The 24,427-nt window shown below is 35.2% G+C and overlaps 2 protein-coding genes across 2 annotated transcripts in view; both read right to left on the bottom strand.

Moving 5' to 3' along the window:
• Positions 1-24,427, bottom strand: part of LOC136037600 (myosin-6-like) — a 153,714-nt gene that overhangs the window by 110,562 nt on the left and 18,725 nt on the right. The window lies entirely within an intron of this gene.
• Positions 11,176-22,493, bottom strand: LOC136038290 (DEAD-box ATP-dependent RNA helicase CshA-like). The gene is made up of 2 exons (XM_065721419.1): positions 22,314-22,493; positions 11,176-11,660 (listed from the first exon to the last, which is right to left on the bottom strand). Exons 1-2 carry the CDS (start codon positions 22,477-22,479, stop codon positions 11,590-11,592), a joined length of 237 nt encoding a protein of 78 aa, XP_065577491.1. The 5' UTR covers positions 22,480-22,493; the 3' UTR covers positions 11,176-11,589.

Raw genomic sequence — 24,427 nt, 5'->3', positions numbered from 1 at the left:
GAAAAAAACAAGAACACTCAGAATCAAAGAAGAAGATTAAGTAATAACCTCTTCATTGGCAAAACTTGACCAATTTTTCCAACACTTTTTTATCTGCACTTGTTTCAGAATTCGGCACACTGACCATTGGGTCCAACATATTTTAAGATCTTAGAACAAACGTGTTTCTCTCGTAGAGTGGGTGTCGGAGCAAAAACTTGAGGTATTTGCAGTATACACAACGCAGTTTTAGTCTGTCGGTTTGTGTGAACCAGTCCCTTAGCGGAGATACATAAAGCAGGTGATCAACAAACCTTTCGATCAACAAAGACGTGCAACATTTCCAAATCATCTGGGATGAGTAAAGTATTGCGGCAGTCCAAACTTATTTTTTGGGACGAGTGAACAGTGGCACACAAAAAATTGCTCCAGGCTCTTGACCAATAATTGCAAGATTGGCAAGGAAATTCCAAACCCTTTGGCTGCACATTAATATTGGTTGCGGAAGATTTCGGGCAAACATTATCTGTTTTTCGTAGATCGAAACTTGCGGATGAAATTAATGCTTGCCTTAAAAGTTCTAATTTATGGGTACCCGTTATAACATTACGTGTTCGTAATCACTGACGAGTGCACAATGGCAACAAAAAATCGCTCGAGGCTCTGGAGCAATCATTACGAGATTTGCGAGGAAATTCGAAGCCCTTTGGCAGCACATTAATATTGCTTGCGGGAGATTTCATGCAAACTTTACCTACAATACCTATATCAACCCCTGCGGACGAAAGGAATGCTTGCCTGGAAAATTCTTATCTATGGGCACACGTAAAGACATTAAAATTAACTATAAATATGCGTGTCCGATTGCAAAACGATGACTCTGGTGAAATATTTTCAGATCAATTGGTGGCAATTGGAAACCGAAAGCTCCCAGTTGACTCAATTTCAGGACGTATACAAATGCCTCCGGAGTTCTGTAATTTAGTGACGTCAAAAAATCATTTAGTTGAAAGGGTATTACCGAATATTCTAACCAATAATAAAAATCATAAATGGCTAAGTGAACGTGCGATTCTGGCAGCCAATAACAAAGACCTCCACGAAATCAACAATATTATTTTGACCAAGATTCGAGACCAGGCAGTCATTTACAAGTCAGTCGACACAGTTCTGGAAACAATTGAAGCGGTTAACTATCCATCAGAATTTTTAAATTCCCTGGATCTCCAGGGGATCTCTAGGCGTACCAATAATACTGTTGCGAAATATTAACCCACCAAATCTTTCCAACGGCACGCGACTTTCCGTAAAAAAAAAACAATGGAAAACGTAATACAGGCAACAATTTTGACAGGGCCTCCCGAGGGTGAGGGTGTTCTTATTCCTCGCAATCCCATGATTATAACGGATCTGCCTTTTCAATTTGAAAGATTAGAATTCCCAATTTGATTAGCATTTGCAATCACCATCAACAAAACTCAAGGGCAATCATTAGAAAATTCGGTATAGATGTTAATACGGATTGTTTTTCCTATTGACAATTATATGTCGCATGTTCTAGAACTGGTAAACCGGACGATCTAATTATATGCACAGACAATGGGACAGCGAAGAATGTTGTATATCCACAAGTTTTACGCAGTTAAAAGTTAGCACCTTGTATAGGTGTTGCTTTACTAAGGGGGAGGGTTAGGCTTTCTTCTCAGAGAGAAATTACCTAAAGAAAGTGTGTCGATGTATAACAAGAGCAATGCGAAACCTGGCTTGCGGCTGAAAGAGAAAGTAAAAAAATAATGTGTGTCGAGGAATTACCAGAGTATATAACAGGAATTGCCAATTGTATATCCGTAAGTTTTACGCAACTAAAATTAGCACCTCGCACAATTGTTGCTGGGGCATGTTCCGGAAAAAAAATTGAAAAATAAAGAAGAAAAATAAAATATAAAAAGAAGAAGGGACAATGAGAATTCATATATACTAGCTGGGACCCAGCTAGTATATATATATATATATATATATATATATATATATATATATATATATATATATATATATATATATATATATATATATATATATATATATATATATATATATATATATATATAATCCCAAACGAGACTGCGGAAAGTAGAGAGAAAAGACTAAAATAAGGTGGATGTTTCGCCAGTATCTCAACTAGGCGTCCTCAGCACAAGATAAAAAAAAAACGCTAATCTAAAAACAAATAAAACTACCGCCAGTACTAATAAATACAATTGTCGCTACTGATCCACGTAGGAAAAAGAAGCTATTAGAGTTACTTCAATGAGAATATCAAAGCAACTGAGGAAAAATTATGAAAATTGAAACTAAGTTAACTTCTCCGTTTCGAAATAATGCTCTTGTCAGCTGATATTGAAGCAACTTTTTTGGTCTAGTATTTAATCTTGTGATTGTGTAAAATTTTAATTCCCTTATTGACTATTGGTTCATTTTTCAAAAATCAATCATAAAGTGGGTCAATATTTAAATTCTCTGTATCTTTATTTATTGAAAGATTAAGTAGACGTTTTTTTTAATTTCTATAGCCTCCCTTGCCTATTAAGAAAAAAACCCTATCATTAGAAATAACTGTAGCCTCATCTAATTCTATAAAATGTTCAGAGTGAAAGAACGTATGTTCACCCAGAGCCGAAACAAAAGTTTTAGGAGACTTTCTAAATCGTAGGGTTTTTTTTTATTGACTTCCAATGCTCAATAAATATTTCAGTAAATTGTTGGTGATTTCTACCAATACAAAACTTTCCAAAAGAGAAAGGAATTTTAAATACCCCACTAACTAAATCTCCCCAGGTTAAGTCTTTCCCAGAATTAAGAAAACTACCTAATGATCTCACTGATTGGAAAAAAGTTTCTATGTTATGTTTACGAAAAATTCTTTTCAGCATCTCCCCCAAATTAGGTACAAAAGGTAAAGAAATGACACTTTTCGGCATATTTAATTCTGTAAACTGTGAATCCCCAAAAACACTATTGTTGTGCTTAATGTGTCTATTTTTTGTAATTTTATCGATGAATTTCGTCGGTTAACTATTACAAAATTAAATATCCCTCAAATACAGCAATTCAGAATCTAAATACTCATGGGAACAAATTCTGAAAGCTCTATCCACCAGTGCAATCACAACCCCTCATTTCACTGAAATAGGGTGGCACGAATGAAAGCTCAAATACCTATCACTGTGTATAGACTTTCTATATACTGAGAAAAGTAAATTGAAATCACTTAAATCAATAGGATATCAAGAAAAGGTAGTTTGTCCTTTTCTTCAGACTCCACTGTAAATTTTACATTTTTATGAAAACTGTTTAATTGTTTATGGAAAAAATCTAAGGACTCTAAACCGTGTTTCTAATTGCTAACCAAATCATCCAAGAATCTGCCCCAGAAACTGGAGAGAGTTTAAAACTTTGTATAGCGGAGGTTTCAATAGAGTCTATGAAGAGACTTGCCGACAAGAGAGAGAGAGAGCCCCAAAGCCAAACTAAACACCTGTTTGTAAAATTCACCTCTAAAACCAAAATAAAGAGAATATTCATTTGCAAGGATAACCACTTTCATAATGACTTAAATCTCCAAACTAACCATGGCCACATCTTGTATCAAATAAAAGTTCTTTTGTAATTTAATTCTTAATATATCTTCGCACTTTTTTACATTACAATTCGAACACAAGGAAACCACACCAAAACGACAGAGAATGGAATTCTCCTCCGATGTGAATTTTTTTAACTTATTAGTAAGATCAGTGAGTCACTGAAAAATAATTTACACATTACCCCACAATTTTATGATAAATTTTATCCAAGAGATGGTTCCGCACCTAAGATCTATGGTCTACCCAAAATTCATAAGACGGGAGTCCCTCTCTGTCCCATTCTATCAACTTTCTCATCACCCACGGCAAAATTAGGAAAGTGGTTATCGGTAGTATTATGTCCACTCTTAGGAATACAAAAATCATATTTAAAATATTCCACTGATCTTACTAATAAGTTGAAAAATTTCACATTGGAGAGAATTTACGGTGGAGTTTGAAGAATAGAACAAACTACCTTTTAAATATTCCATTGATAAAAAGTGATTTTCATTTAATTTTCTCAGCAAATAGAAAGCCTATACACAGTAATATATATTTGAACTTTCATTCGTGCTACCCTATTTCAGTGAAACGAGTGGTTATGATTGTACTGGTGGATAGAGCTTTCAGAATTTTTTTTTCCGGGAGTTTTTAGGTTCTGAATTGTTGTGTTTGAGGGATATTTTATTTTGTAATAGTTACCCGATTAAATTTATTGATGAAATAATAAGAAATAGACGTATTAAGCACAACAATCGGGTTATTGGGGTTTCACAGTGTACAAAATTAAATATGCCGAAAAGTTTCATTACTTTGCCTTATGTACCTATTTTGGGGGAAATGCTTAGAAGAATTTTGCGTAAACCTAACATAGATACTATAGATACATAGATATTGATATAGATACATAATAGATACATAGATAACATAGGTCTTGTTCTGGGGTGATTTAGTTAGTGGGGCGTATAAAATTCTTTGTTCTTGTGGAAAGTTTTATATTGCTAGAACTCATCAACAGTCTATTGAGCATCGCAGTTCAATAGAAAAGCCCCCTGAAATTTTTGTTTCGGCTTTGTTTGAACATACATTCTTTCATCCTGAAAAATTTTTTCAATTTGATGAGACTAAGGCTATTTTTAATGATAGGGTTTTTTTCAGTGGGCGAGGGAGGCTATAGAAATTAAAAAACATATGTTTGCTAATCTTTCAATAAATAGAGACACAGGGGATTTAAATGTTGACCCAATTTATGATTGTCTTTTGAAAAATGAACCAACAGTCAATAAGGGAATCAAAATTTTAAACGATCACCAGGGGACAAGATTGAATATTAGGCCAAAAAGAAGTTGCTTCAATATTAGCTAGCAAGAGGATTATTTCGCAACGGAATAGTTAACTTAGTTTCAATTTTCATAATTTTTCCTCAGTTTCTTTGATGTTCTCCTTGAAATAACTCTAATAGGTTCTTTTCCCCGAGAAGATCATTAGCGACAAATTGTTTTATTATTACTGGAAGTGATTTTATGCTTTTAGTTTGGTGAGTTTTTTATCTTGTGCTGAGGACGCGCGAAATATCCACGTTATTTTACTCTTTTCTCTCTACTTTCCACAGTCTCGTTTGATATTTTTTTTGTTGAATTTTATCTCTCTTTCTTAAGAACTTTCGTTAACCATAATAAAATATACCAAAACATGATGAAAATATAAGACTTTAGTAACACAATTATTGAAACTACAACAACGAGTTATGGAAAGTAGGCCCAACAGAACGCATTGTATTGAATACCTAGCCTCACCACTTCCACATGTTAAATATTTAATTTAAATATACCTGCATGGTAGTTTTTTCAATAAAACTATGCTAATTATACCGATTGTTTAGAGAAAAGTCAGGTTTTCTCAGATCAAACAGAACCAAATCTTTAATTGTGTTTGGTGTAACACACAAGTACCATATTTGTCATGTTTTAGGTCAACGTCCCTAAAACAATACATAAATAAATGATTTCAAAGCAAAAAATATGAAATAACAATTCAAGTTTCACTAGAACAAACTATTAACAGAAAACAATCGTTAGCTTCGCCTATGCGTGACTGTTGGTATTGGGACCTTACGGTTAAACAAATTATCCTGTAAAATCTGAATTACGATGCCAAGTAAATGGCGAAACCCCTGGTTTGCTGCCAGTTCAAGTTTGAGTAAGGTTCATTAGCGTGGAACCAGGCAAAAGCTGTGGCTATCTTGACTGCAATCTTACTGAAATTTGAGCACCACGACAAATATTAATTGGCAAAGTCAAATATGGCTTCACCTGTTATCGGTTTTCTCAGATTAAACTAAGCAAAATTCTCAAGTGTGTTCAGGATAATGCACAAGTACCATTCTTTTTTTGTAGCTCGGTTCCAGCTCAGGAATACGCATTCGAACTGGATTATAGGTCAGATTGAAGTTATTTTTCTTTCTATATTCCTACAGCCAATTTGTGACTGCTTTAGTCAAGAGAGGCTGTGCTGGAGGCAGGAACGAGAGACACGGCATAAATGCCCTGAAAAAAAGATCAAGTGGCAGGGTACGCACTTCTTGTAACAAAACAAAACTGTACCGAAGAAGGATTATCTATAGAGCGCGTCCCTTTTATCAACAGAAAAACCAGAACATGTACATATTCCTACAAATTGTTCACATTTTGCTAAGGATTTCAGCCCAGTATACTATCAACCAAAGGTGGAGCGTCGTTAAATAGGTTCACAGAACAAAGATTTGGCTTAACATTGACTCTTACTTTGGTTCCTATGAAACAACATTTATTTGACCTCCTCAGTAAATATATCCAATAAAATGTATATAATCCCTTTAAATATCAACTGGGCCCTCTTATTGCACACTGGGAACAAAAAAAAGCTTTCATTTTCATTTTCGAACCTTTTTTTTAAGAGGATATCCTAAAATAAAGCAAATAGTTCATTTGATCTCTTTTTTATTTGCGAACTTTACAAAAAATAAAATGAAACCAATGTGCATTTCAAACAGTTCGTGGTAACGAACCGTAGTAAGGAGCGACCCGGCTCAATAGTAACCAAAACTCTAAAAAAATTTAATTTTGATACCAATAGCTACATCAAAAGAATTGCATTTTAATGCTGATTTTAAATATATAAGTTTCATCAAGTTTAGTCTTACCCATCAAAAGTTATGAGCCTGAAAAAACTTGCGTTATTTTAGAAAATAGGGGGAAACACCTCCTAAAGGTCATAGAATCTTAACGGAAATTGCACCTTCAGATTTAGCGTATCAGAGAACCCTGCTGCAGAAGTTCCTATCTACAAAAATGTGGAATTTTGTATTTTTTGCCACAAGGCAGATCACGGATGCGTGTTTATTTGTTAGTTAGTTTGTTGTTTTTTTTTCCAGGGGGGATCGTATCGACCCAGTTGTCCTAGAATGTTACGAGAGGGCTCATTCTAACGCAAATGAAAAGTTCTAGTGCCCTTTTTAAGTGACCAAAAAATTGGAGGGGACCTAGCCCCCCTCCCACGTTAATTATTTTCCTGAAGTCAATGGATCAAAATTCTGAAAAAGCCATTTTATTCAGTGTAGTCGAAAAACCTTATAACTATTTCTTTGGAGACGACTTACTCCCCCACAGTCCCCGTGGTAGGGGCTACAAGTTACAAACTTTGACCAGTGCTTATATATAGAAATGGTTATTGGGAAGCGTACAGGCGTTTTCAGGAGGATTTTTTGGTCGGAGGAGGGGTTGAGAAGAGGGGGATATGCTGGGGGAACTTTCCATCGAGGAGTTTATCATGGGGGAAGAAAATTTCCGTGAAGGGAGCGCAGGAATTACTAGCATTTAAAAAAAAACATTGAAAAAATAAAGATGAAAAAGTTTTTTCAGCTGGAAGTAAGGAGCAGCATTAAAGCTGAAAATGAACAGAAATTATTACTTCTATGAGGGGCTCACCTCCTCCTAATACCTCGCTCTTTACGCTGAAGTTTTTTTAGTAATGTCAACTATTTATTCTACGGCTTTTGTGATTCAGGGGTCATTCTTAATGAATTTGGACAAAATTTAAGATTTAGTGTAAAGAGAGAGATACTGACGAGGGGGCAAACCCTCTCATATATGTAATAAAAACATGAGAATAAAAAATTCTTTACTTAAGCTAATTTATAAGTTACGTATATCTTTAACTAATAAAAAGGTTCATAAGAAATTAAAAGTTCTAATTGCCTTTTTAATTAACCAAATTTGGAGGGCAACTAGGCTTCCTCCCCCGCTCTTTTTTTCTCAAAATCATTCGATCAAAATTATGAGAAAACCATTTAGATAAAAAAAACAAATATGCAAATTTTCAGTTTAATTATTCCTCTGCGGAGAGCCAAAATCAAAACATACATTGATTCAAAAACTTTCAGAAATAAAACAAAAAAAAAGTTTTTTCAACTGAAAATGAGGAGCGACATTAAAACTCAAAACGAACAGAAACTAGTTAGTATATGAAAGGGGCTGCTTCCTCATCAAGGCCCCACTCTTTACGCTAAAGTTTTTTACTTTTTTAAAAAGAAGAGTTGAGAGAAAGAGTCAAACTTTAGCGTAAAGAGCGGGGCGTTGATGAGGAAGCAGCCCCTGTCATGTACGAAGTAATTTCTGTCCGTTTTAATGTCGCTCCTTACTTTCAGTTGAAAAAACTTGTTTTATTTTTTTATTTCATCTCGACACAAGAATCCATGTAAAGGAATGAAAAGGAAGAGGTCTTTGAATGTATGCTTTGTAATCATTTTTTTTTCTCTCGAATAAGATAAACAGCAAACCTTCGAATCCATAGTACTGCTACGGGATTTATAGGAGATCTAGAAAAAAGTTACATAGAGGCACTAATAAGGAGGTTATCGAGCAGTCACTGTACCTATTTTTTCTAAGAATATAAAACTTCCGTTTACTTGGTCGAAAAAAAATGCTGATAGCTACCAAAGCCTCATAAATGTATTACAAACTGTTGATTCAAAACACAAAATAATCGGAAGTTTGTAACTAATCGGAAGTTTGTAGTCGAAAAACCTTATAACTATTTCTTTGGAGACGACTTACTCCCCCACAGTCCCCGTGGTAGGGGCTACAAGTTACAAACTTTGACCAGTGCTTATATATAGAAATGGTTATTGGGAAGCGTACAGGCGTTTTCAGGAGGATTTTTTGGTCGGGGGAGGGGTTGAGAAGAGGGGGATATGCTGGGGGAGCTTTCCATCGAGGAGTTTGTCATGGGGGAAGAAAATTTCCGTGAAGGGAGCGCAGGAATTACTAGCATTATTTAAAAAAAACATCGAAAAAATAAATAAAAAAAGTTTTTTCAGCTGGAAGTTATTAGCAGCATTAAAGCTGAAAATGAACAGAAATTATTACCCCTATGAGGGGCTCACCTCCTCCTAATACCTCGCTCTTTACGCTGAAGTTTTTTTAGTAATGTCAACTATTTATTCTACGGTTTTTGTGATTCAGGGGTCATTCTTAATGAATTTGGACAAAATTTAAGATTTAGTTTAAAGAGAGAGATACTGACGAGGGGGCAAACCCTCTCACATATTTAATAAAAACATGAGAATAAAAAGTTCTTTACTTAAGCTAATTTATAAGTTACGTATATCTTTAACTAATAAAAAGGTTCATAAGAAATTAAAAGTTGTAGTTGCCTTTTTAATTAACCAAATTTGGAGGGCAACTAGGCTTCCTCCCCCGCTCTTTTTTCTCAAAATCATTCGATCAAAATTATGAGAAAACCATTTAGATAAAAAAACAAATATGCAAATTTCGTTTTAATTATTCCTCTGCGGAGAGCCAAAATCAAAACATACATTGATTCAAAAACTTTCAGAAATAAAACAAAAAAAAAGTTTTTTCAACTGAAAATGAGGAGCGACATTAAAACTCAAAACGAACAGAAACTAGTTAGTATATGAAAGGGGCTGCTTCCTCATCAAGGCCCCACTCTTTACGCTAAAGTTTTTTACTTTTTTAAAAAGAAGAGTTGAGAGAAAGAGTCAAACTTTAGCGTAAAGAGCGGGGCGTTGATGAGGAAGCAGCCCCTGTCATGTACGAAGTAATTTCTGTCCGTTTTAATGTCGCTTCTTACTTTCAGTTGAAAAAACTTGTTTTATTTTTTTATTTCATCTCGACACAAGAATCCATGTAAAGGAATGAAAAGGAAGAGGTCTTTGAATGTATGCTTTGTAATCATTTTTTTTTTCTTTCGAATAAGATAAACAGCAAACCTTCGAATCCATAGTACTGCTACGGGATTTATAGGAGATCTAGAAAAAAGTTACATAGAGGCACTAATAAGGAGGTTATCGAGCAGTCACTGTACGTATTTTTTCTAAGAATATAAAACTTCCGTTTACTTGGTCGAAAAAAAATGCTGATAGCTACCAAAGCCTCATAAATGTATTACAAACTGTTGATTCAAAACACAATATAATCGGAAGTTTGTAACTAATCGGAAGTTTGTAGTCGAAAAACCTTATAACTATTTCTTTGGAGACGACTTACTCCCCCACAGTCCTCGTGGTAGGGGCTACAAGTTACAAACTTTGACCAGTGCTTATATATAGAAATGGTTATTGGGAAGCGTACAGGCGTTTTCAGGAGGATTTTTTGGTCGGGGGAGGGGTTGAGAAGAGGGGGATATGCTGGGGGAACTTTCCATCGAGGAGTTTGTCATGGGGGAAGAAAATTTCCGTGAAGGGAGCGCAGGAATTACTAGCATTATTTAAAAAAAAAAACATCGAAAAAATAAATATGAAAAAGTTTTTTCAGCTGGAAGTAAGGAGCAGCATTAAAGCTGAAAATGAACAGAAATTATTACCCCTATGAGGGGCTCACCTCCTCCTAATACCTCGCTCTTTACGCTGAAGTTTTTTTAGTAATGTCAACTATTTATTCTACGGCTTTTGTGATTCAGGGGTCATTCTTAATGAATTTGGACAAAATTTAAGATTTAGTGTAAAGAGAGAGATACTGACGAGGGGGCAAACCCTCTCACATATGTAATAAAAACATGAGAATAAAAAGTTCTTTACTTAAGCTAATTTATAAGTTACGTATATCTTTAACTAATAAAAAGGTTCATAAGAAATTAAAAGTTGTAGTTGCCTTTTTAATTAACCAAATTTGGAGGGCAACTAGGCTTCCTCCCCCGCTCTTTTTTCTCAAAATCATTCGATCAAAATTATGAGAAAACCATTTAGATAAAAAAAACAAATATGCAAATTTCGTTTTAATTATTCCTCTGCGGAGAGCCAAAATCAAAACATACATTGATTCAAAAACTCTCAGAAATAAAACAAAAAAAAGTTTTTCCAACTGAAAATGAGGAGCGACGTTAAAACTCCAAACGAACAGAAACTAGTTAGTATATGAAAGGGGCTACTTCCTTATCAAGGCCCCACTCTTTACGCTAAAGTTTTTTACTTTTTTAAAAAGAAGAGTTGAGAGAAAGAGTCAAACTCTAGCGTAAAGAGCGGGGCGTTGATGAGGAAGCAGCCCCTGTCATGTACGAAGTAATTTCTGTCCGTTTTAATGTCGCTCCTTACTTTCAGTTGAAAAAACTTGTTTTATTTTTTTATTTCATCTCGACACAAGAGTCCATGTAAAGGAATGAAAAGGGAGAGGTCTTTGAATGTATGCTTTGTAATCATTTTTTTTCTCTCGAATAAGATAAAAAGCAAACCTTCGAATCCATAGTACTGCTACGGGATTTATAGGAGATCTAGAAAAAAGTTACATAGAGGCACTAATAAGGAGGTTATCGAGGAGTCACTGTGCCTATTTTTTCTAAGAATATAAAACTTTCGTTTACTTGGTCGAAAAAAAATGCTGATAGCTACCAAAGCCTCATAAATGTATTACAAACTGTTGATTCAAAACACAAAATAATCGGAAATAAAATAAGATAATGTCCGATTTTTGCAACTTCAAAAAATTTTATTCTAAGGGCGGCATGGGTTGCCATAGCCACCACGACCACGTGATTCTCCACCACGATTTTCGTCACGACCGCCTGAAAAAAATATTGCACCATGTTAGAAGATTTAAATTATCATTTATTTTGCAATTACAATAGAACAAATTGCCACAACTTGCAAAAATATACAGACGGGAGCTTATTTAAGAGACATATGGTTTTACGGTAGATTTCTCACTTACTCATTGACACTTGTACATAAGAACTTTTAAAGGGAAGGAGTATAAAAAAGAGGAAAAGAAAGTAACATGAGATATAGCAAAAACTATAATACTTTCAGTACTTGCGTATTATCCATAACACACTCAACAGGTGAAGTTAGGTTAATTCTAATGAAATATGCCTAAATATGACGTAAAAATAATACTTTAGTAACAAAATTATAGAAACTGTAACAGAGAATTATGGAAAGCAAGCGGTTCAGAACGCATTATATTAAATAACTAACATAACTGTATCTATATATTAAATATTCAATTAAAGTATACCACCATTAAAGAACGTCGCACTATTAGTGACTAGAGCTCTAGTATTTATTGAGAAATAATAAAAAACAACCATATTATATGTCGCAAAATGAACGGTAATAAATTGACTGATGATAAGAAAAGTGGTATGAAGTAGTTATAGGATACCAAAATTTAAGATTCAACAAAGTTTCCACTGTAAGCTAGTTTTACACCGATCTTCCTTTCAAACAGTTCGTGGTAACGAACTGTAGTAAGGAGCGACCCGGCTCAATAGTAACCAAAACTCTAAAAAATTGAATTTTGATACCAATAGCTACATCAAAAGAATCGCATTTTAATGCTGGTTTTAAATATATAAGTTTCATCAAGTTTAGTCTTACCCATCAAAAGTTACGAGCCTGAGAAAATTTGCATTATTTTAGAAAATAGGGGGAAACGCCCCCTAAAAGTCATAGAATCTTAACGAAACTAACACCATCAGATTTAGCGTATCGGAGAACCCTACTGTAGAAGTTTCGAGCTCCTATCTACAAAAATGTGGAATTTTGCATTTTTTGCCAGAAGGCAGGTCACGGATGCGTGTTTATTTGTTTTTTTGTTTTTTTTTTTTCTTTTTCCCAGGGGTGATCGTATCGACCCAGTTGTCCTAGAATGTTGCAAGAGGGCTCATTCTAACGGAAATGAAAAGTTCTAGTGCCCTTTTTAAGTGACCAAAAAAATCGGAGGGCACCTAGGCCCCCTCCCACGCTAATTTTTTTCCCAAAGTCAACGGATCAAAATTCTGAGATAGCCATTTTATTCAGCGTAGTCGAAAAACCTTATAACTATATCTTTGGGGACGACTTACTCCCCCACAGTCGCCACTGGAGGGGCAACAAGTTACAAACTTTGACCTGTGCTTACATATAGTAATGGTTATTGGGAAGTATACAGGCGTTTTCAGAAGGATTTTTTGGTTTGGGGGATGGGTTGAGAAGAGGGGGATACGCTGGGGGAACTTTCCTTCGAGAATTTGTAATGGGAGAAGAAAATTTCCATGAAGGGAGAGCAGGATTTACTAGCATTATTTAAAAAAAACAATTAAAAAATAAAAGTGAAAAAGCTTTTTCAGCTTTTCAGCCCATATGAGGGGCTCACCTCCTTCTAATACCTCGCTCTTTACGCTAAAGTATTTTCAGTAATTTCAACTACTTATTCTACGGCTTTTGTGATTCAGGGGGTCATTCTTAATGAATTGGGATAAAATTTAAGCTTTAGTGTAAAGAGCGAGGTACTGATGATGGGGCGAATCCCCTCATATATGTAATAAAAACATGAGAATACAAAAGTTTTTTACGTAAGCTAATTTATAAGTTACGTAAATCTTTTACCAATAAAAAGATTCGTAAAAAATTAAAAGATCTATTTGCCTTTTTAATTAACCAAAAAATCGGGGGGCAACTAGGCTTCGTCCCCCGCTCTTTTTTTCTCAAAATCATACGATCAAAATTATGAGAAAGCCATTGAGCCAAAAAAAAAAAATATGCAAATTTCGTTTTGATTATTCCTCTGCGGAGAGCCAAAATCAAAACATGCATTTGATTCAAAAACGTTCAGAAATTAAATAAAAAAAAAACAAGTTTTTTTAACTGAAAGTAAGGAGCGACATTAAAACTTAAAACGCACAGAAATTACTTCGTATATGAAAGAGGCTGCTTCCTCATCAACGCCCCGCTCTTTACGCTAAAGTTTTTTACTGTTTTAAAAAGAAGAATTGAGAGAAAGAGTCAAACTTTAGCGTAAAGAGCGGGGCGTTGATGAGGAAGCAGCCTCTTTCATATACGAAGTAATTTCTGTGCGTTTTAAGTTTTAATGTCTCCTTACTTTCAGTTAAAAAAACTTGTTTTTTTTTTATTTAATTCAGACTTATAACGAAAACGTAAACATATTTCATTAGCTTGAATGGCAGATTCTTTCATATCTCAACCATTGGCAGTCAAAAAAGAAGAAAAACAAAAATAAGGACCAATTTCTGTTCATGCTCACTTACAGAGAAGACCATAGGTTTACTTGTATCCGCGGCATAGAACAAAATATGTTACGAGCGCTCATTTTTGCAGAAGATAAATAAGTTTGAAGGCAATTTGGTCTTTACCTTGAAAACAGACAAGACAAAATACCCTTTTTGATGCCACGGGATTACCGTGAAGCAATGCTTTCGTGTTATTTTGGAGCCTATAAAGGATAAACATGTAGAGGGAATTGAATTCAAGTCAAAATTTCTAATCCAACAGAAATTGCTGACACGCTATCCTATGACCTGAAATTAAAAAATACAACAATGACTATATCAATACGTAATTTAGATATTTCAGAAGGTGTAGGCATTGAGCATTCCTGGGTTGTTGCTGAATTATAAAACAAAGTAATTAAAGCGACTGGAGGACAGCAAGGAAATAATTTTCTTTTTAATGGACAAAGAGTTGCTCAAGCGTTTCTCTGCTCTTTATGGCCAGCTGGATATCGACGAAATTTTTCTCGAATCTCAAGCTCGTATTGCCAAGTATTGATTGCTGGATGAGGAGAAAAAGCCGGAAAACTTCCCAGACAGTGTCAACCATCTTCAGGCATTACCAGTGGCTTACTCAGAATTAATTAAAGTACTTCGTATTGCTGCCACACTTCCTGGGACAACAGCGAGCAATGAGCGTTTTTTCTTGCCTGGAAATAATGAAATACTACCTGCGGTCTACAACAGGAGACGATCGTCTCAGTCACCTCCTTGATGTTTGCAGAGAAGGATTTAGTATAAAATTGGACTACGACCAGCTTGTTGACGATTTTGCAAAGATGAAACCTCGGTGGCTCCCCTTGTTACCTTGAGTGTTGTAATATTTTTTTTCTTGTTATGTTTTTTCTTTTTGTAAATATATTTGATCTGACAGATTTTTGGTGAAGGAAAACCGAGATTTTGGCTACAACCCTCAGGATGCTACTGAAAATTATTTTCACCGACGTATTGTTTACTTAATTAAGAAAGTTTCTCGCTGAGGAAGGCCACCCTGTAGTCTGGTTGAATTTTCCACTTTCAGTTTAATCACTTAACCTTGTTGATTGTTATCTTTGATGTTATAATTAATCTCAGAGGTCAGTGTGGCTGAGTTCCACATTTGGTTATAATACATTTCCAAGCAAAACACAGGTGCTGAAAATGCGTTTTTACTTAGAATATTCGATCGATGTGCTGCCAAAACCCAGGAAAAACATTTTTTTTCTTACGCGACACGAAGTGAGTCGAGAGGGGGGGGGGGCAAGATTGAGCTCATGCCCAACCCGAGATTTGGCCCAAATGGCACCTCTGGAATTAAGTCAAAACGGCATTGAAGTAACGTCATACGAGGGTCAAATGTCTTATTACACCAATAGCAAAGCTAACAATCTGCCAGTCCCATCAGCCAATCTCAAATAGTCTAGTCACAATTACCAGCCAGTCCCAAATAATCTAGGCCTATATATCAGCCAAGATACAAGCTCTCGACTATGGGAAGCATTGGAAGGAACACGCCCACCTTCAGGCAGACTTTCTGCTAAAAATGAAAGTAAACAAGCAATAAAACTAAAATAGGAAAATATTGTCATATTTATGAGGTTGACTATCTTTTTCTTACACAGAATTTTCGCGCTAAACTCTGATTTTTACCACCCTCAGTGTTTCAAGCATGAAAAGTCTTTAACAAAAGGGCAGGGAAATATGATTTTTTTTTTCTGCATAACTGTAGACTGAGATTATTTGAGACTTATTTATGTGTATTTGTTTAACAAAATATTTTCAGTTTAGATGTTGTGGAAGGTAATCGGCAAATAAAACATTTAAAACTACAACTGGTTGTATTTGTTGCATTCTATAACACTTTCAGTAAAGCAATGGTTACATTTAAGGATATAAGTGGATGTTTAGGAGGCTTGCAGCCCCCTCGTGTGAAGACATGTATCTCATCTTTTAAGAAGTATTGATATTTCTCCTAACTTTCAATTCCAATAAGCTTTTTGTAACTGAAAAGAATCAACTGGCGAGATGTGTAGAATAAACCAAATACATAGATTTTCAAATGGAAATACAAAAGTTCGAACAATCGTACAAGTTTCACAGGTATTACGTTGGATAGAATCGATATTACACACGATTTCACAACACAACACTGCCGGGTTAAACAATGTTCAGTACTACAGTACCAAGCCGCCTGAGGCCAACACAGCCACGCACGCTCTTCCTCCGACCTAATCTATTCAAGGCCTCCTTCTTTAACCCCCCCATGAAGTTCCCATTTCCTTTAAATCTTTATTTATGACATCCTCCAAACCCACACAAGGACAACCTGCGTTCCGTGTAGTCCCAGACGGTTGGCCAAAAAGGACAATCTTCGGCAATCTGTCATCCTTCATCCACAGAACGTGGCCTAGCCAAATCAACCTTTCTTTCATTATAGCCCTAAAAAGCGGGATTGAACCACAATTTTCGTACAACTTATTGTTTAAAATTCGGACAGTCAGACTGGTACCCAGAACAATCCATAGACAATTTCTCTGGAAAACATCTAGTAAGTTTTTCATCTGCTTTTCGGAGCGCCCATGCTTCAGAGCCAAATTTGACCACTGTCATCACTGTAGCTTCCAATATTCTAATCTTGGTTTGCAGACTTATCTTTCTATTCTTCCTTTTTTTAACTGTGAAAAAACAGTCTGAGCCTTAGCTATTCTACTTTTAACATCTTCACTGCTCCTATCGTCTTTACTAATAATACTACCAAGGTAAGTGAAGCTACCAACCTGATCAATCTTTTCGTTACCAAACGTCACCTTTTCATCTTCACTTATTCCAAGCTTTAGTGACTTAGTATTCTTCATATTAATTTTCAGGCCTATTCTAGCACCCTGAACTCTCAAAACCTGTAAAATTCGTTTATTTTGCTCATACATTCATCTAATATGCTTAAATCATTTTCCTGTGCTCCTTAAGACGACGTTCATCAAAATGATCCATATAAAGGGGATAGAACATAACCCTGCTTAATTTCTGATTCAATACAAAACCAGTTAATGCTGCTTAACTAGCCTCATTTCCTACTTTAACCGCAACAGTATTATTCTCGTGCATAGCACAAATCACTTTAATGTATTTTCCTGTTATGCAACGTAAGGATAAGACCTTTGCTAACACTTTTCTATCAACAGAATCGAAAGCTCGCTCATAATTGATAATACTGACGACCGAAGGTGTCTGACATAAAAGGGACTTCTCAAGTATTAACCTAAGAGTGAAAACTTAGTTGACACATCCTCTACCTTTTCTAAAACCGCACTGTTCTTCCCTTAAAACTTTGTCCACAGCATCTCTCAGTCTACAAAGTATCATATTACTAAGTAATTTCTTACCTACAGAGACCAGGCTAATGACTCAATAATTACGACACTCACTCTTGTCACCTTTCTTATACAGTGGTGTAATGTTTTCCTAAAATCATTAGGTACTTCCCCTTTTCAAGGTCATATTCATAATCTTCAGTAGCTTATTCCTAATTTCAGAGTCACAATATTTAAGAAACTCATTTATCACACTATCAGCCACTGGAGCCTTATTATGTTTTAGTCCTTTTAATACTGTCGCTAATTCTTCCTCACTAAACAAATCTCCCTTCACATCCAAGGTATCAAAACTTTTTCATTTTCATCAATATATTTTCCTGCACCTGTATCTCGGTTTAGCACATTCTCAAACTGTTCCGCCCATCTTTCTTTAACTTTTTCCTTATCACTAATTGTGGCCCCATTTCTATCTTTAACTGGGACTAGTCCAGATTGACCACTCCCTTTCAATTTATTAACGTGCCTATATAATATTTTACTATTGTGCCGTCTAGTTGCATCTTCCAGATCCTCAGCAATTTTATCCAGGGCCTCCACTTCATATCTCTTTAGTTCATATTTTAATGCTGTCTCCATTTTCTTTACATTCCTTTTGTTTTCATACAGCCTATCACTCAGATAATGCGTATGCAAACCACTTCTACTCTGCATTAAACCTAAAGCTTTTTCACTAATATTCCTAGTTGCAGTCCTAGCACTCTTCCCTAAGACACCATCAGCAGCTTCAAAAATTGTTTTTCTAAAAATTAATCCATCCATCTTCCACTTTGTCGAAATTTAAACTCTCAAGCTTAGTATTCAGCTGTTCCTGGAAAGTTTTCTCAAAATTTCATCCTGGAATCTACCGACATCATAACTTTCAGGGAGGTAGTTTCCCCTGCGAAATTTCAGCTTTAAATTAACCTTAGACACTACTAGATCGTGATCTTTACTTTTAACATCAATAACAGCACTCCTATACACCCTGGTATCTTGTATTGATCCTGCTAGTCTTCGATTTACAATAATGTAATCAATAAGGTTTGCTGTCTTACCATCACGTGAATACCAATTCAACTTATGGCCCATTTTGTGACTAAACACCGTATTGGTTATAACTAGGTTGTTATACCCTACAAAATTGCAAAAGTCTATACCCATAACGTTTTTCTTTTCCTACACCAAATTTATGTAGGGTAGGATACCATCTATCCCTATTTCTACCACCCTGGGCGTTAAAATCTCCTAGGAAAGACCATTTCTCTACCTGGTACCCTGTCTATTTGCTTCTGTAACTGTAAGTAAAATTCATCTGAGTCTAATTAAGGATTTGGGTCTAAATTAACCCGTTGAAATCAACGTTCGTGCAGCTTTCAAACCCCTTTCAGTTCAAGACTCTTTCAATTTATACGCAACTTAACTCAATCCACTCCAGTTCAAGCCGCTATTCAACTCAACTTCAAACAAGTACAGCCCCACTTAACTCTATATTTATGAAAATGAACACAATTCAATTAAGCACATATTTACAGAAATCCATCAGGTACCTTACTTCTTGCTTTATTCACATTTTCCGTTTTATATTGCAATGCCTCAAAATTAATTTCAGATTTGACGTTTCAATGGTTTGGTAAAATTCTAGTTCAGGAACTCTTTGTTAGCTAAAAAAGTAGTTGAGTTTGGTGAACGAATCTGTCAGAGATGCATCAAGGCCTTATATACGTAATAATTGTGCTCTCACATACTTAATAATTTTTGTTCGTATTAAGTTTTAATGATGCTCCTTATTTCAGTTGAAAAAATATGTTTTTTATAATTTTTTGAATAATGCTGAGAAATCTTTATGGAAAATCCCCTTTCCCCATGCTAAAATTGCTCTATGGAAAGATCATCCAACCTAAGGGATTCTCAAGGAATCTCTGGGGAAGATATTTTGAAGCACCTTGATCCTTTGGTTCCTCCTTCCCGAGGGGAGAGACCTCTGATGACCTAAACAGTTTGCAAATGAAACCCTGCAAAATAGATTTACTGCTCAAATGAGGTACAAGAGATTTTCTGCTCAAGTGTTTTTAGCTTCCTACCTCCTGACTTATAAGTTTTAGATATTTGTACATAAATTTTTAAATTGAGAAGAAAAGATATCCTTTAAATTCCACTGAAATAGCAGGAACTGCATTTTCAAAAATCAAAGCCAATGAAAAAGGGATTAAAAACTAAAGACAAGGGTAGACGTAAAAACTTGACAATACCTACCCACAATATGCTTATGACCCTGGATTGATTTTTTACATTTTCATTCACCCAGCTAAACTGGTTTCCAAGATAGCAAGAAGCCAAAAAACTATAATTTTACACAGTTTAAGCTAAGTCAAATCAAGCTTTGGAAGGTTTTGTGAGAACACTTTTTGTCTGAACACTTAAATATAAGGAAAAGTAAATGAAACTCACAATTAAAAAGTGTTAAGTTGACAATTAAAATTATTAAAATGCAATAAACTTATTGCACACATTTAGTGTCAAAGAAGTCCTAAAAAGGGACATTTTACATGAAGAAATTTGAAAGCATTTTACATGTTCACAATTTATTTTCTGTTTCTTTGGCTGATAATTTTTTTTGTCAACGTATTTCATATTTAGGGGCTCTCACAGGGATCAGACAGAATAGTTTTTCTCACACCAGAGTGCTTGAAAGTGATTCTTTTTTTTAAATCATTTTTTGGTTTTGGCAATTTTGGCTGTAAACCTGTCAATTCTTTATTAATTTCACTAACTGAAATACAAACATACAATTCGATTTACCATCCAACGCTCTTCCCAAATATAAAAACTATAACTGATAATTGTGTCTCAATTCCCCTAGTGAGATTCACATCTTCAGTTAAAATTTGTTATCACAAGAAAAGTCAACAAGGCTGCTTTCTTACTTCAGTAGTTACTTTTGGTTTTTTATCATAAACTGAAAATGTGTGAGCCACTCTTGAGTTATGTAAGGCTCTTAAACAGTAGTGGTTTGAGGCTTTATAATGTGCAGAGGGAGGGTGACAAGATAAACAACATGAGTATATAAAAAAAGAACTTAAGGCTAAATGTCAGCAAAACTGTGGGGGGGGGGACAGCTGCCCAGGCCTAGAACCACCACTATTCTTAAAAACACTCAGACTAGCTGATGATATCCCGAGTAGATCACAAAATCAACAAATTTTATCGGCATTCGGAGATTGATTATGAAGTACGGTAAACTGCCTACTCTGTAATTTGAAACGACACTGAAATGGCTTGAACTAGGAATTCTATGACTAGAAATTGGATAGAATAATTTATAGGGTAAGATACCCAGTAGTTGGACAGCTGATCTCCACTTCAACAATTAAGTCATTGTACAATCTGCGTTGAGTACCTATAATGTGGACTGTTTTCATACTAGATTTGTCAAAATGTTTGTTAACTTTATACTATGTGATTAGCTTAAATATTTTAACCATACACAACACTCAAAATTTCGAATATACTGAGAGAAAACAATCGAGCCTATTGTTGGAGACATATTTAAAGCTTGAGCCTATCTTGGAGAATATATTAGAATAACATATCAAAATAACAGAAAGAGTTAATCCTCAGTGAAATGTTGAAAAACCAGAAGTTTTCCAATTTGCAGTCAGCCAATCCCAAATAGTCTCGTCCTAACTATCAGCCAATCGCAAATAGTTTAGTCTAAACTATAAGCCAATCCCAAGTAGTCCAGCCCTAACCATTAGCCAATGCCAACTAGTCTAGTCATAACTATCAGCCCAACCTAAATAGCCTGTCTTAACTATCAGCCAATTCCGAATAGTCTAGTTGTAACTATCAGCCAATCCTAAGTAATCTAATCCTAACTATCAGCCAGTCCTCAGTAAACTAATCCTAACTATCGGACTATCCCAAATAGTCAGTCAGGTCTAATCCTCACTACTAGCTAATCCCAAATAGTCTAGTCCTAGCTATCGGCCAATCCCAACTATATAAACCTATTGTCAATGATTAGCCTGTTGTATGTATAGTAAAGACTTTCAAATCAGAATATCTGCCAAGGATAAGGTAATGACCAAGTACTAGGGTCTTACCTTAGTTATATATTAGCTGACCATGAAAGAAGCCAACTTCTAAAAGCTCGACTATGAGCCAGTTATGGAGAAATATAAATATTACGCTAAATAGTCAAACCTTGTAATATGGTATCTACTTTTTAATTGTATCCCAAGTAGAAGTGCAGCTTCGCCAAAAAAATGTAGTAGGGGGTAAGGATTTTTCGATATTTTACAACCAAAGTTTAAAATAAAAAGTGTTTTTTTTCGAATTTCTGGCACCCATGATTCTAAGCTCGTAGAATATGATTTGAGCCACATTAGTTTTATTTTACCAAAACGGCGAAATAATTGAGTCTAGAACTCCCGGGGGATTGAGAAGACTGATTTATATGAGGACTAGGATAACCAAATTTCCACCTGATCTTGCCAACTGACATATATCAAATGACTAATGGTATTTGCCCCAACAATAAAAAAACACGAACATATTTTTTAAAATAAAACTTACTCTTTTAACAATCGTGATAAGTTCATTATTTGAAATCAGCAACAAAAACTAAAGTAAGTTTGGCTATCTTATCTCCCCCAGTTCTTGATTTTTAAATCATTGAGCATTTTATGACTTAGGTCACTCAATACAACTAGGTACATCCTTATTTCTTCAAAAAGAAGAAAGGAAACTCATTAAAGACAGTAATCCATATCAAATTCTGCGCATTAACCAGATAATACAAATTTGTATTACACTCTATCACGATTCTGTGACTTACCATCACGGAATCCATCACGCCCTCTTCCTCTTCCACGACCTCCCTTGAATCTACCACGTTCTCTGGGTCTGTCTTTGGTCTTCCACGCGTTAGATTCTTCCTTCGGGCTTTCCGGCTCGTCACTCCAATTATCTATGGCAGGAGGTTCATTTTCAGGATTACTCATCAATGGTTCTTCCGGTTGCTACAAAAAGAACTTTGAAAGCTCTTCGCGGCCTCCATAAACTTGAAAAGGTCTATTCAACGTGTCACTGACGAAACACGCTGAAACAAAGTTAAAAAAAAATACCAGTCCTCAAGAATATTCCAAGAACACACCATTAAACAGGAATAAACTGTTATCCCCCATTCTTTTATTTTCGTTTTTCATTCAATAAAAGTGACACCATCTATTTAGTAGAGGCCGAGGCCCGTACAAGTAAGCTATATTTACTCATTTTCTTCTCATCTACCACATGAAATCAATTAAGCGAAGGAGTTTGAAACCATTTAGAAAATAACCCCAAAACTGCTCGTGTGTTTGAATACGAGAATTCCTTGATTCTTGCAACTTTAATGGCAAAAGCTGGAGGAGGGGCCTCTAATCTTCATAAATATAGACATATTTCGTCTCTTCAACCTAAGTTGTTCAGAGATAATTTAGGGACTATAATTGGAGAACGCTTATCGACAAGCACCTTTGTGCACACTCCATTTCTTGAGATTTCAGAAGCAGGACTCAACGCGATACTGTTCACACAGTCGAAAGATGTGTCTCCTATGATTATTTTTTTTTGTCCACGGTCTCATCATGTAGAACGAGTGGTCATGGAAAGTTTGGAAAAGGGCTTCGATCAGAGTGAATTTAGAACTTCCTGGCAGGGGTATTAAATTTTGTCTAATTTATTCTAAAAATAGATTGTAATCTTTGCACATTGCACCCACCTGGTTCATCACGTAAACTGCCTTTTTTGACAGTTCAGGTTATAAAATTTTTGGACCCGGTTCATCACGTCCTTCACCTTCAAACTACCTTTTTCTTGACAATTTAAGTTTTAAAATGTTGTCCGAGTTTTTTTTCATTTTTCAAATTTGCAGCCTGGCTAGTACTTAGGTATTACTTTCTTTTTTTAATACAAACTGTTGGACCCTTTCATAATATATTACCAGTCATGTCGACTGCCAGCCTCAAGGAATCAGGCAGGTAACTAAGTCCAATTTTTGCAATGGTTTGTTCTTCTGATGATCGTCTTTTAATATAAACTTTGGACAACAGTTCCTTCTTTAACATAATTTTCTGGTTTGAGTTAAAAAATTTTAATTATTGCTCAGACACCATAAACATTTTTGCAGATACATAATAACGTAAGCGATCCTGAACTGAGAACTAAAATAAACTAAAATTTGTTTTGAATTTTTTTTTGTTACGGAAATAAAATTTGGCTTTTAGTAGATGTATTTGACAGAAGGATAAATCATTTCCTATTCTAGAAAAAAAGAGACGACGGTGATAGCGTTAATACAAAACAGCATAAAAAAACACTTAAATTTGAATTAACTTAAAACCATATTGTTAGTCTATGCAGTAAACAATACCCTAAATTTGAAATAACGGGTTTCGACTAGATTGACAAGCCAAAAACAGAAAATTATAATAACATGAATCAGTGTAATGAAGGGTAATTGGGGAGAAGAAACTAAGAGTTTCAAACCCCTTTTTGCTGAGTTTTATTTACGTGTTTATTTTAAACCAATTTCCTTCTAGAAGTTTGTCAAGTCCTTGTTGCAAGAAAAATTAGTGAAATTCTTGATAACATAAATAATTTTATAACCAAATGTTAAGGCTACGGCTTTCTTATTACAAACACCTTTCAGTTTAGCACTTATTTTTTAACAATTTGTGGAAAATCAGCCATAAGGTGCTTCACTTTCATCAAGGAGTTCCCTTTCTATCTATCGATATTCTGAATATACCTATATTCTTAATCTATTGACAGTGGAAACTTGGGACAAGCGGTAGTTAGACAAACAGACCCCCAAATAGTACCTCACCTGCTATTTGCTCTCCCCTCTCCCATAATTTCCTTTTATCCTTGAAGAAAAACTCACACAGTACCAGACTGGCGATTTTTAAG

The sequence above is a fragment of the Artemia franciscana genome, chromosome 17, assembly GCF_032884065.1.
Source record: "Artemia franciscana chromosome 17, ASM3288406v1, whole genome shotgun sequence".
Lineage (NCBI taxonomy): Eukaryota > Metazoa > Arthropoda > Branchiopoda > Anostraca > Artemiidae > Artemia > Artemia franciscana.
This window is presented reverse-complemented; position numbering and strand designations above follow the sequence as displayed.

What these genes read in the sequence shown, in the direction of transcription:
- LOC136038290 (XM_065721419.1), bottom strand. Translation starts at nt 22,479, where the DNA reads ATGAGTAATCCTGAAAATGAACCTCCTGCCATAGATAATTGGAGTGAC. An exon ending in GCGTGATGGATTCCGTGATG is followed by an intron (nt 11,661 to 22,313) that starts GTAAGTCACAGA and finishes TATTTTTTTCAG; the next exon opens with GCGGTCGTGACGAAAATCGT.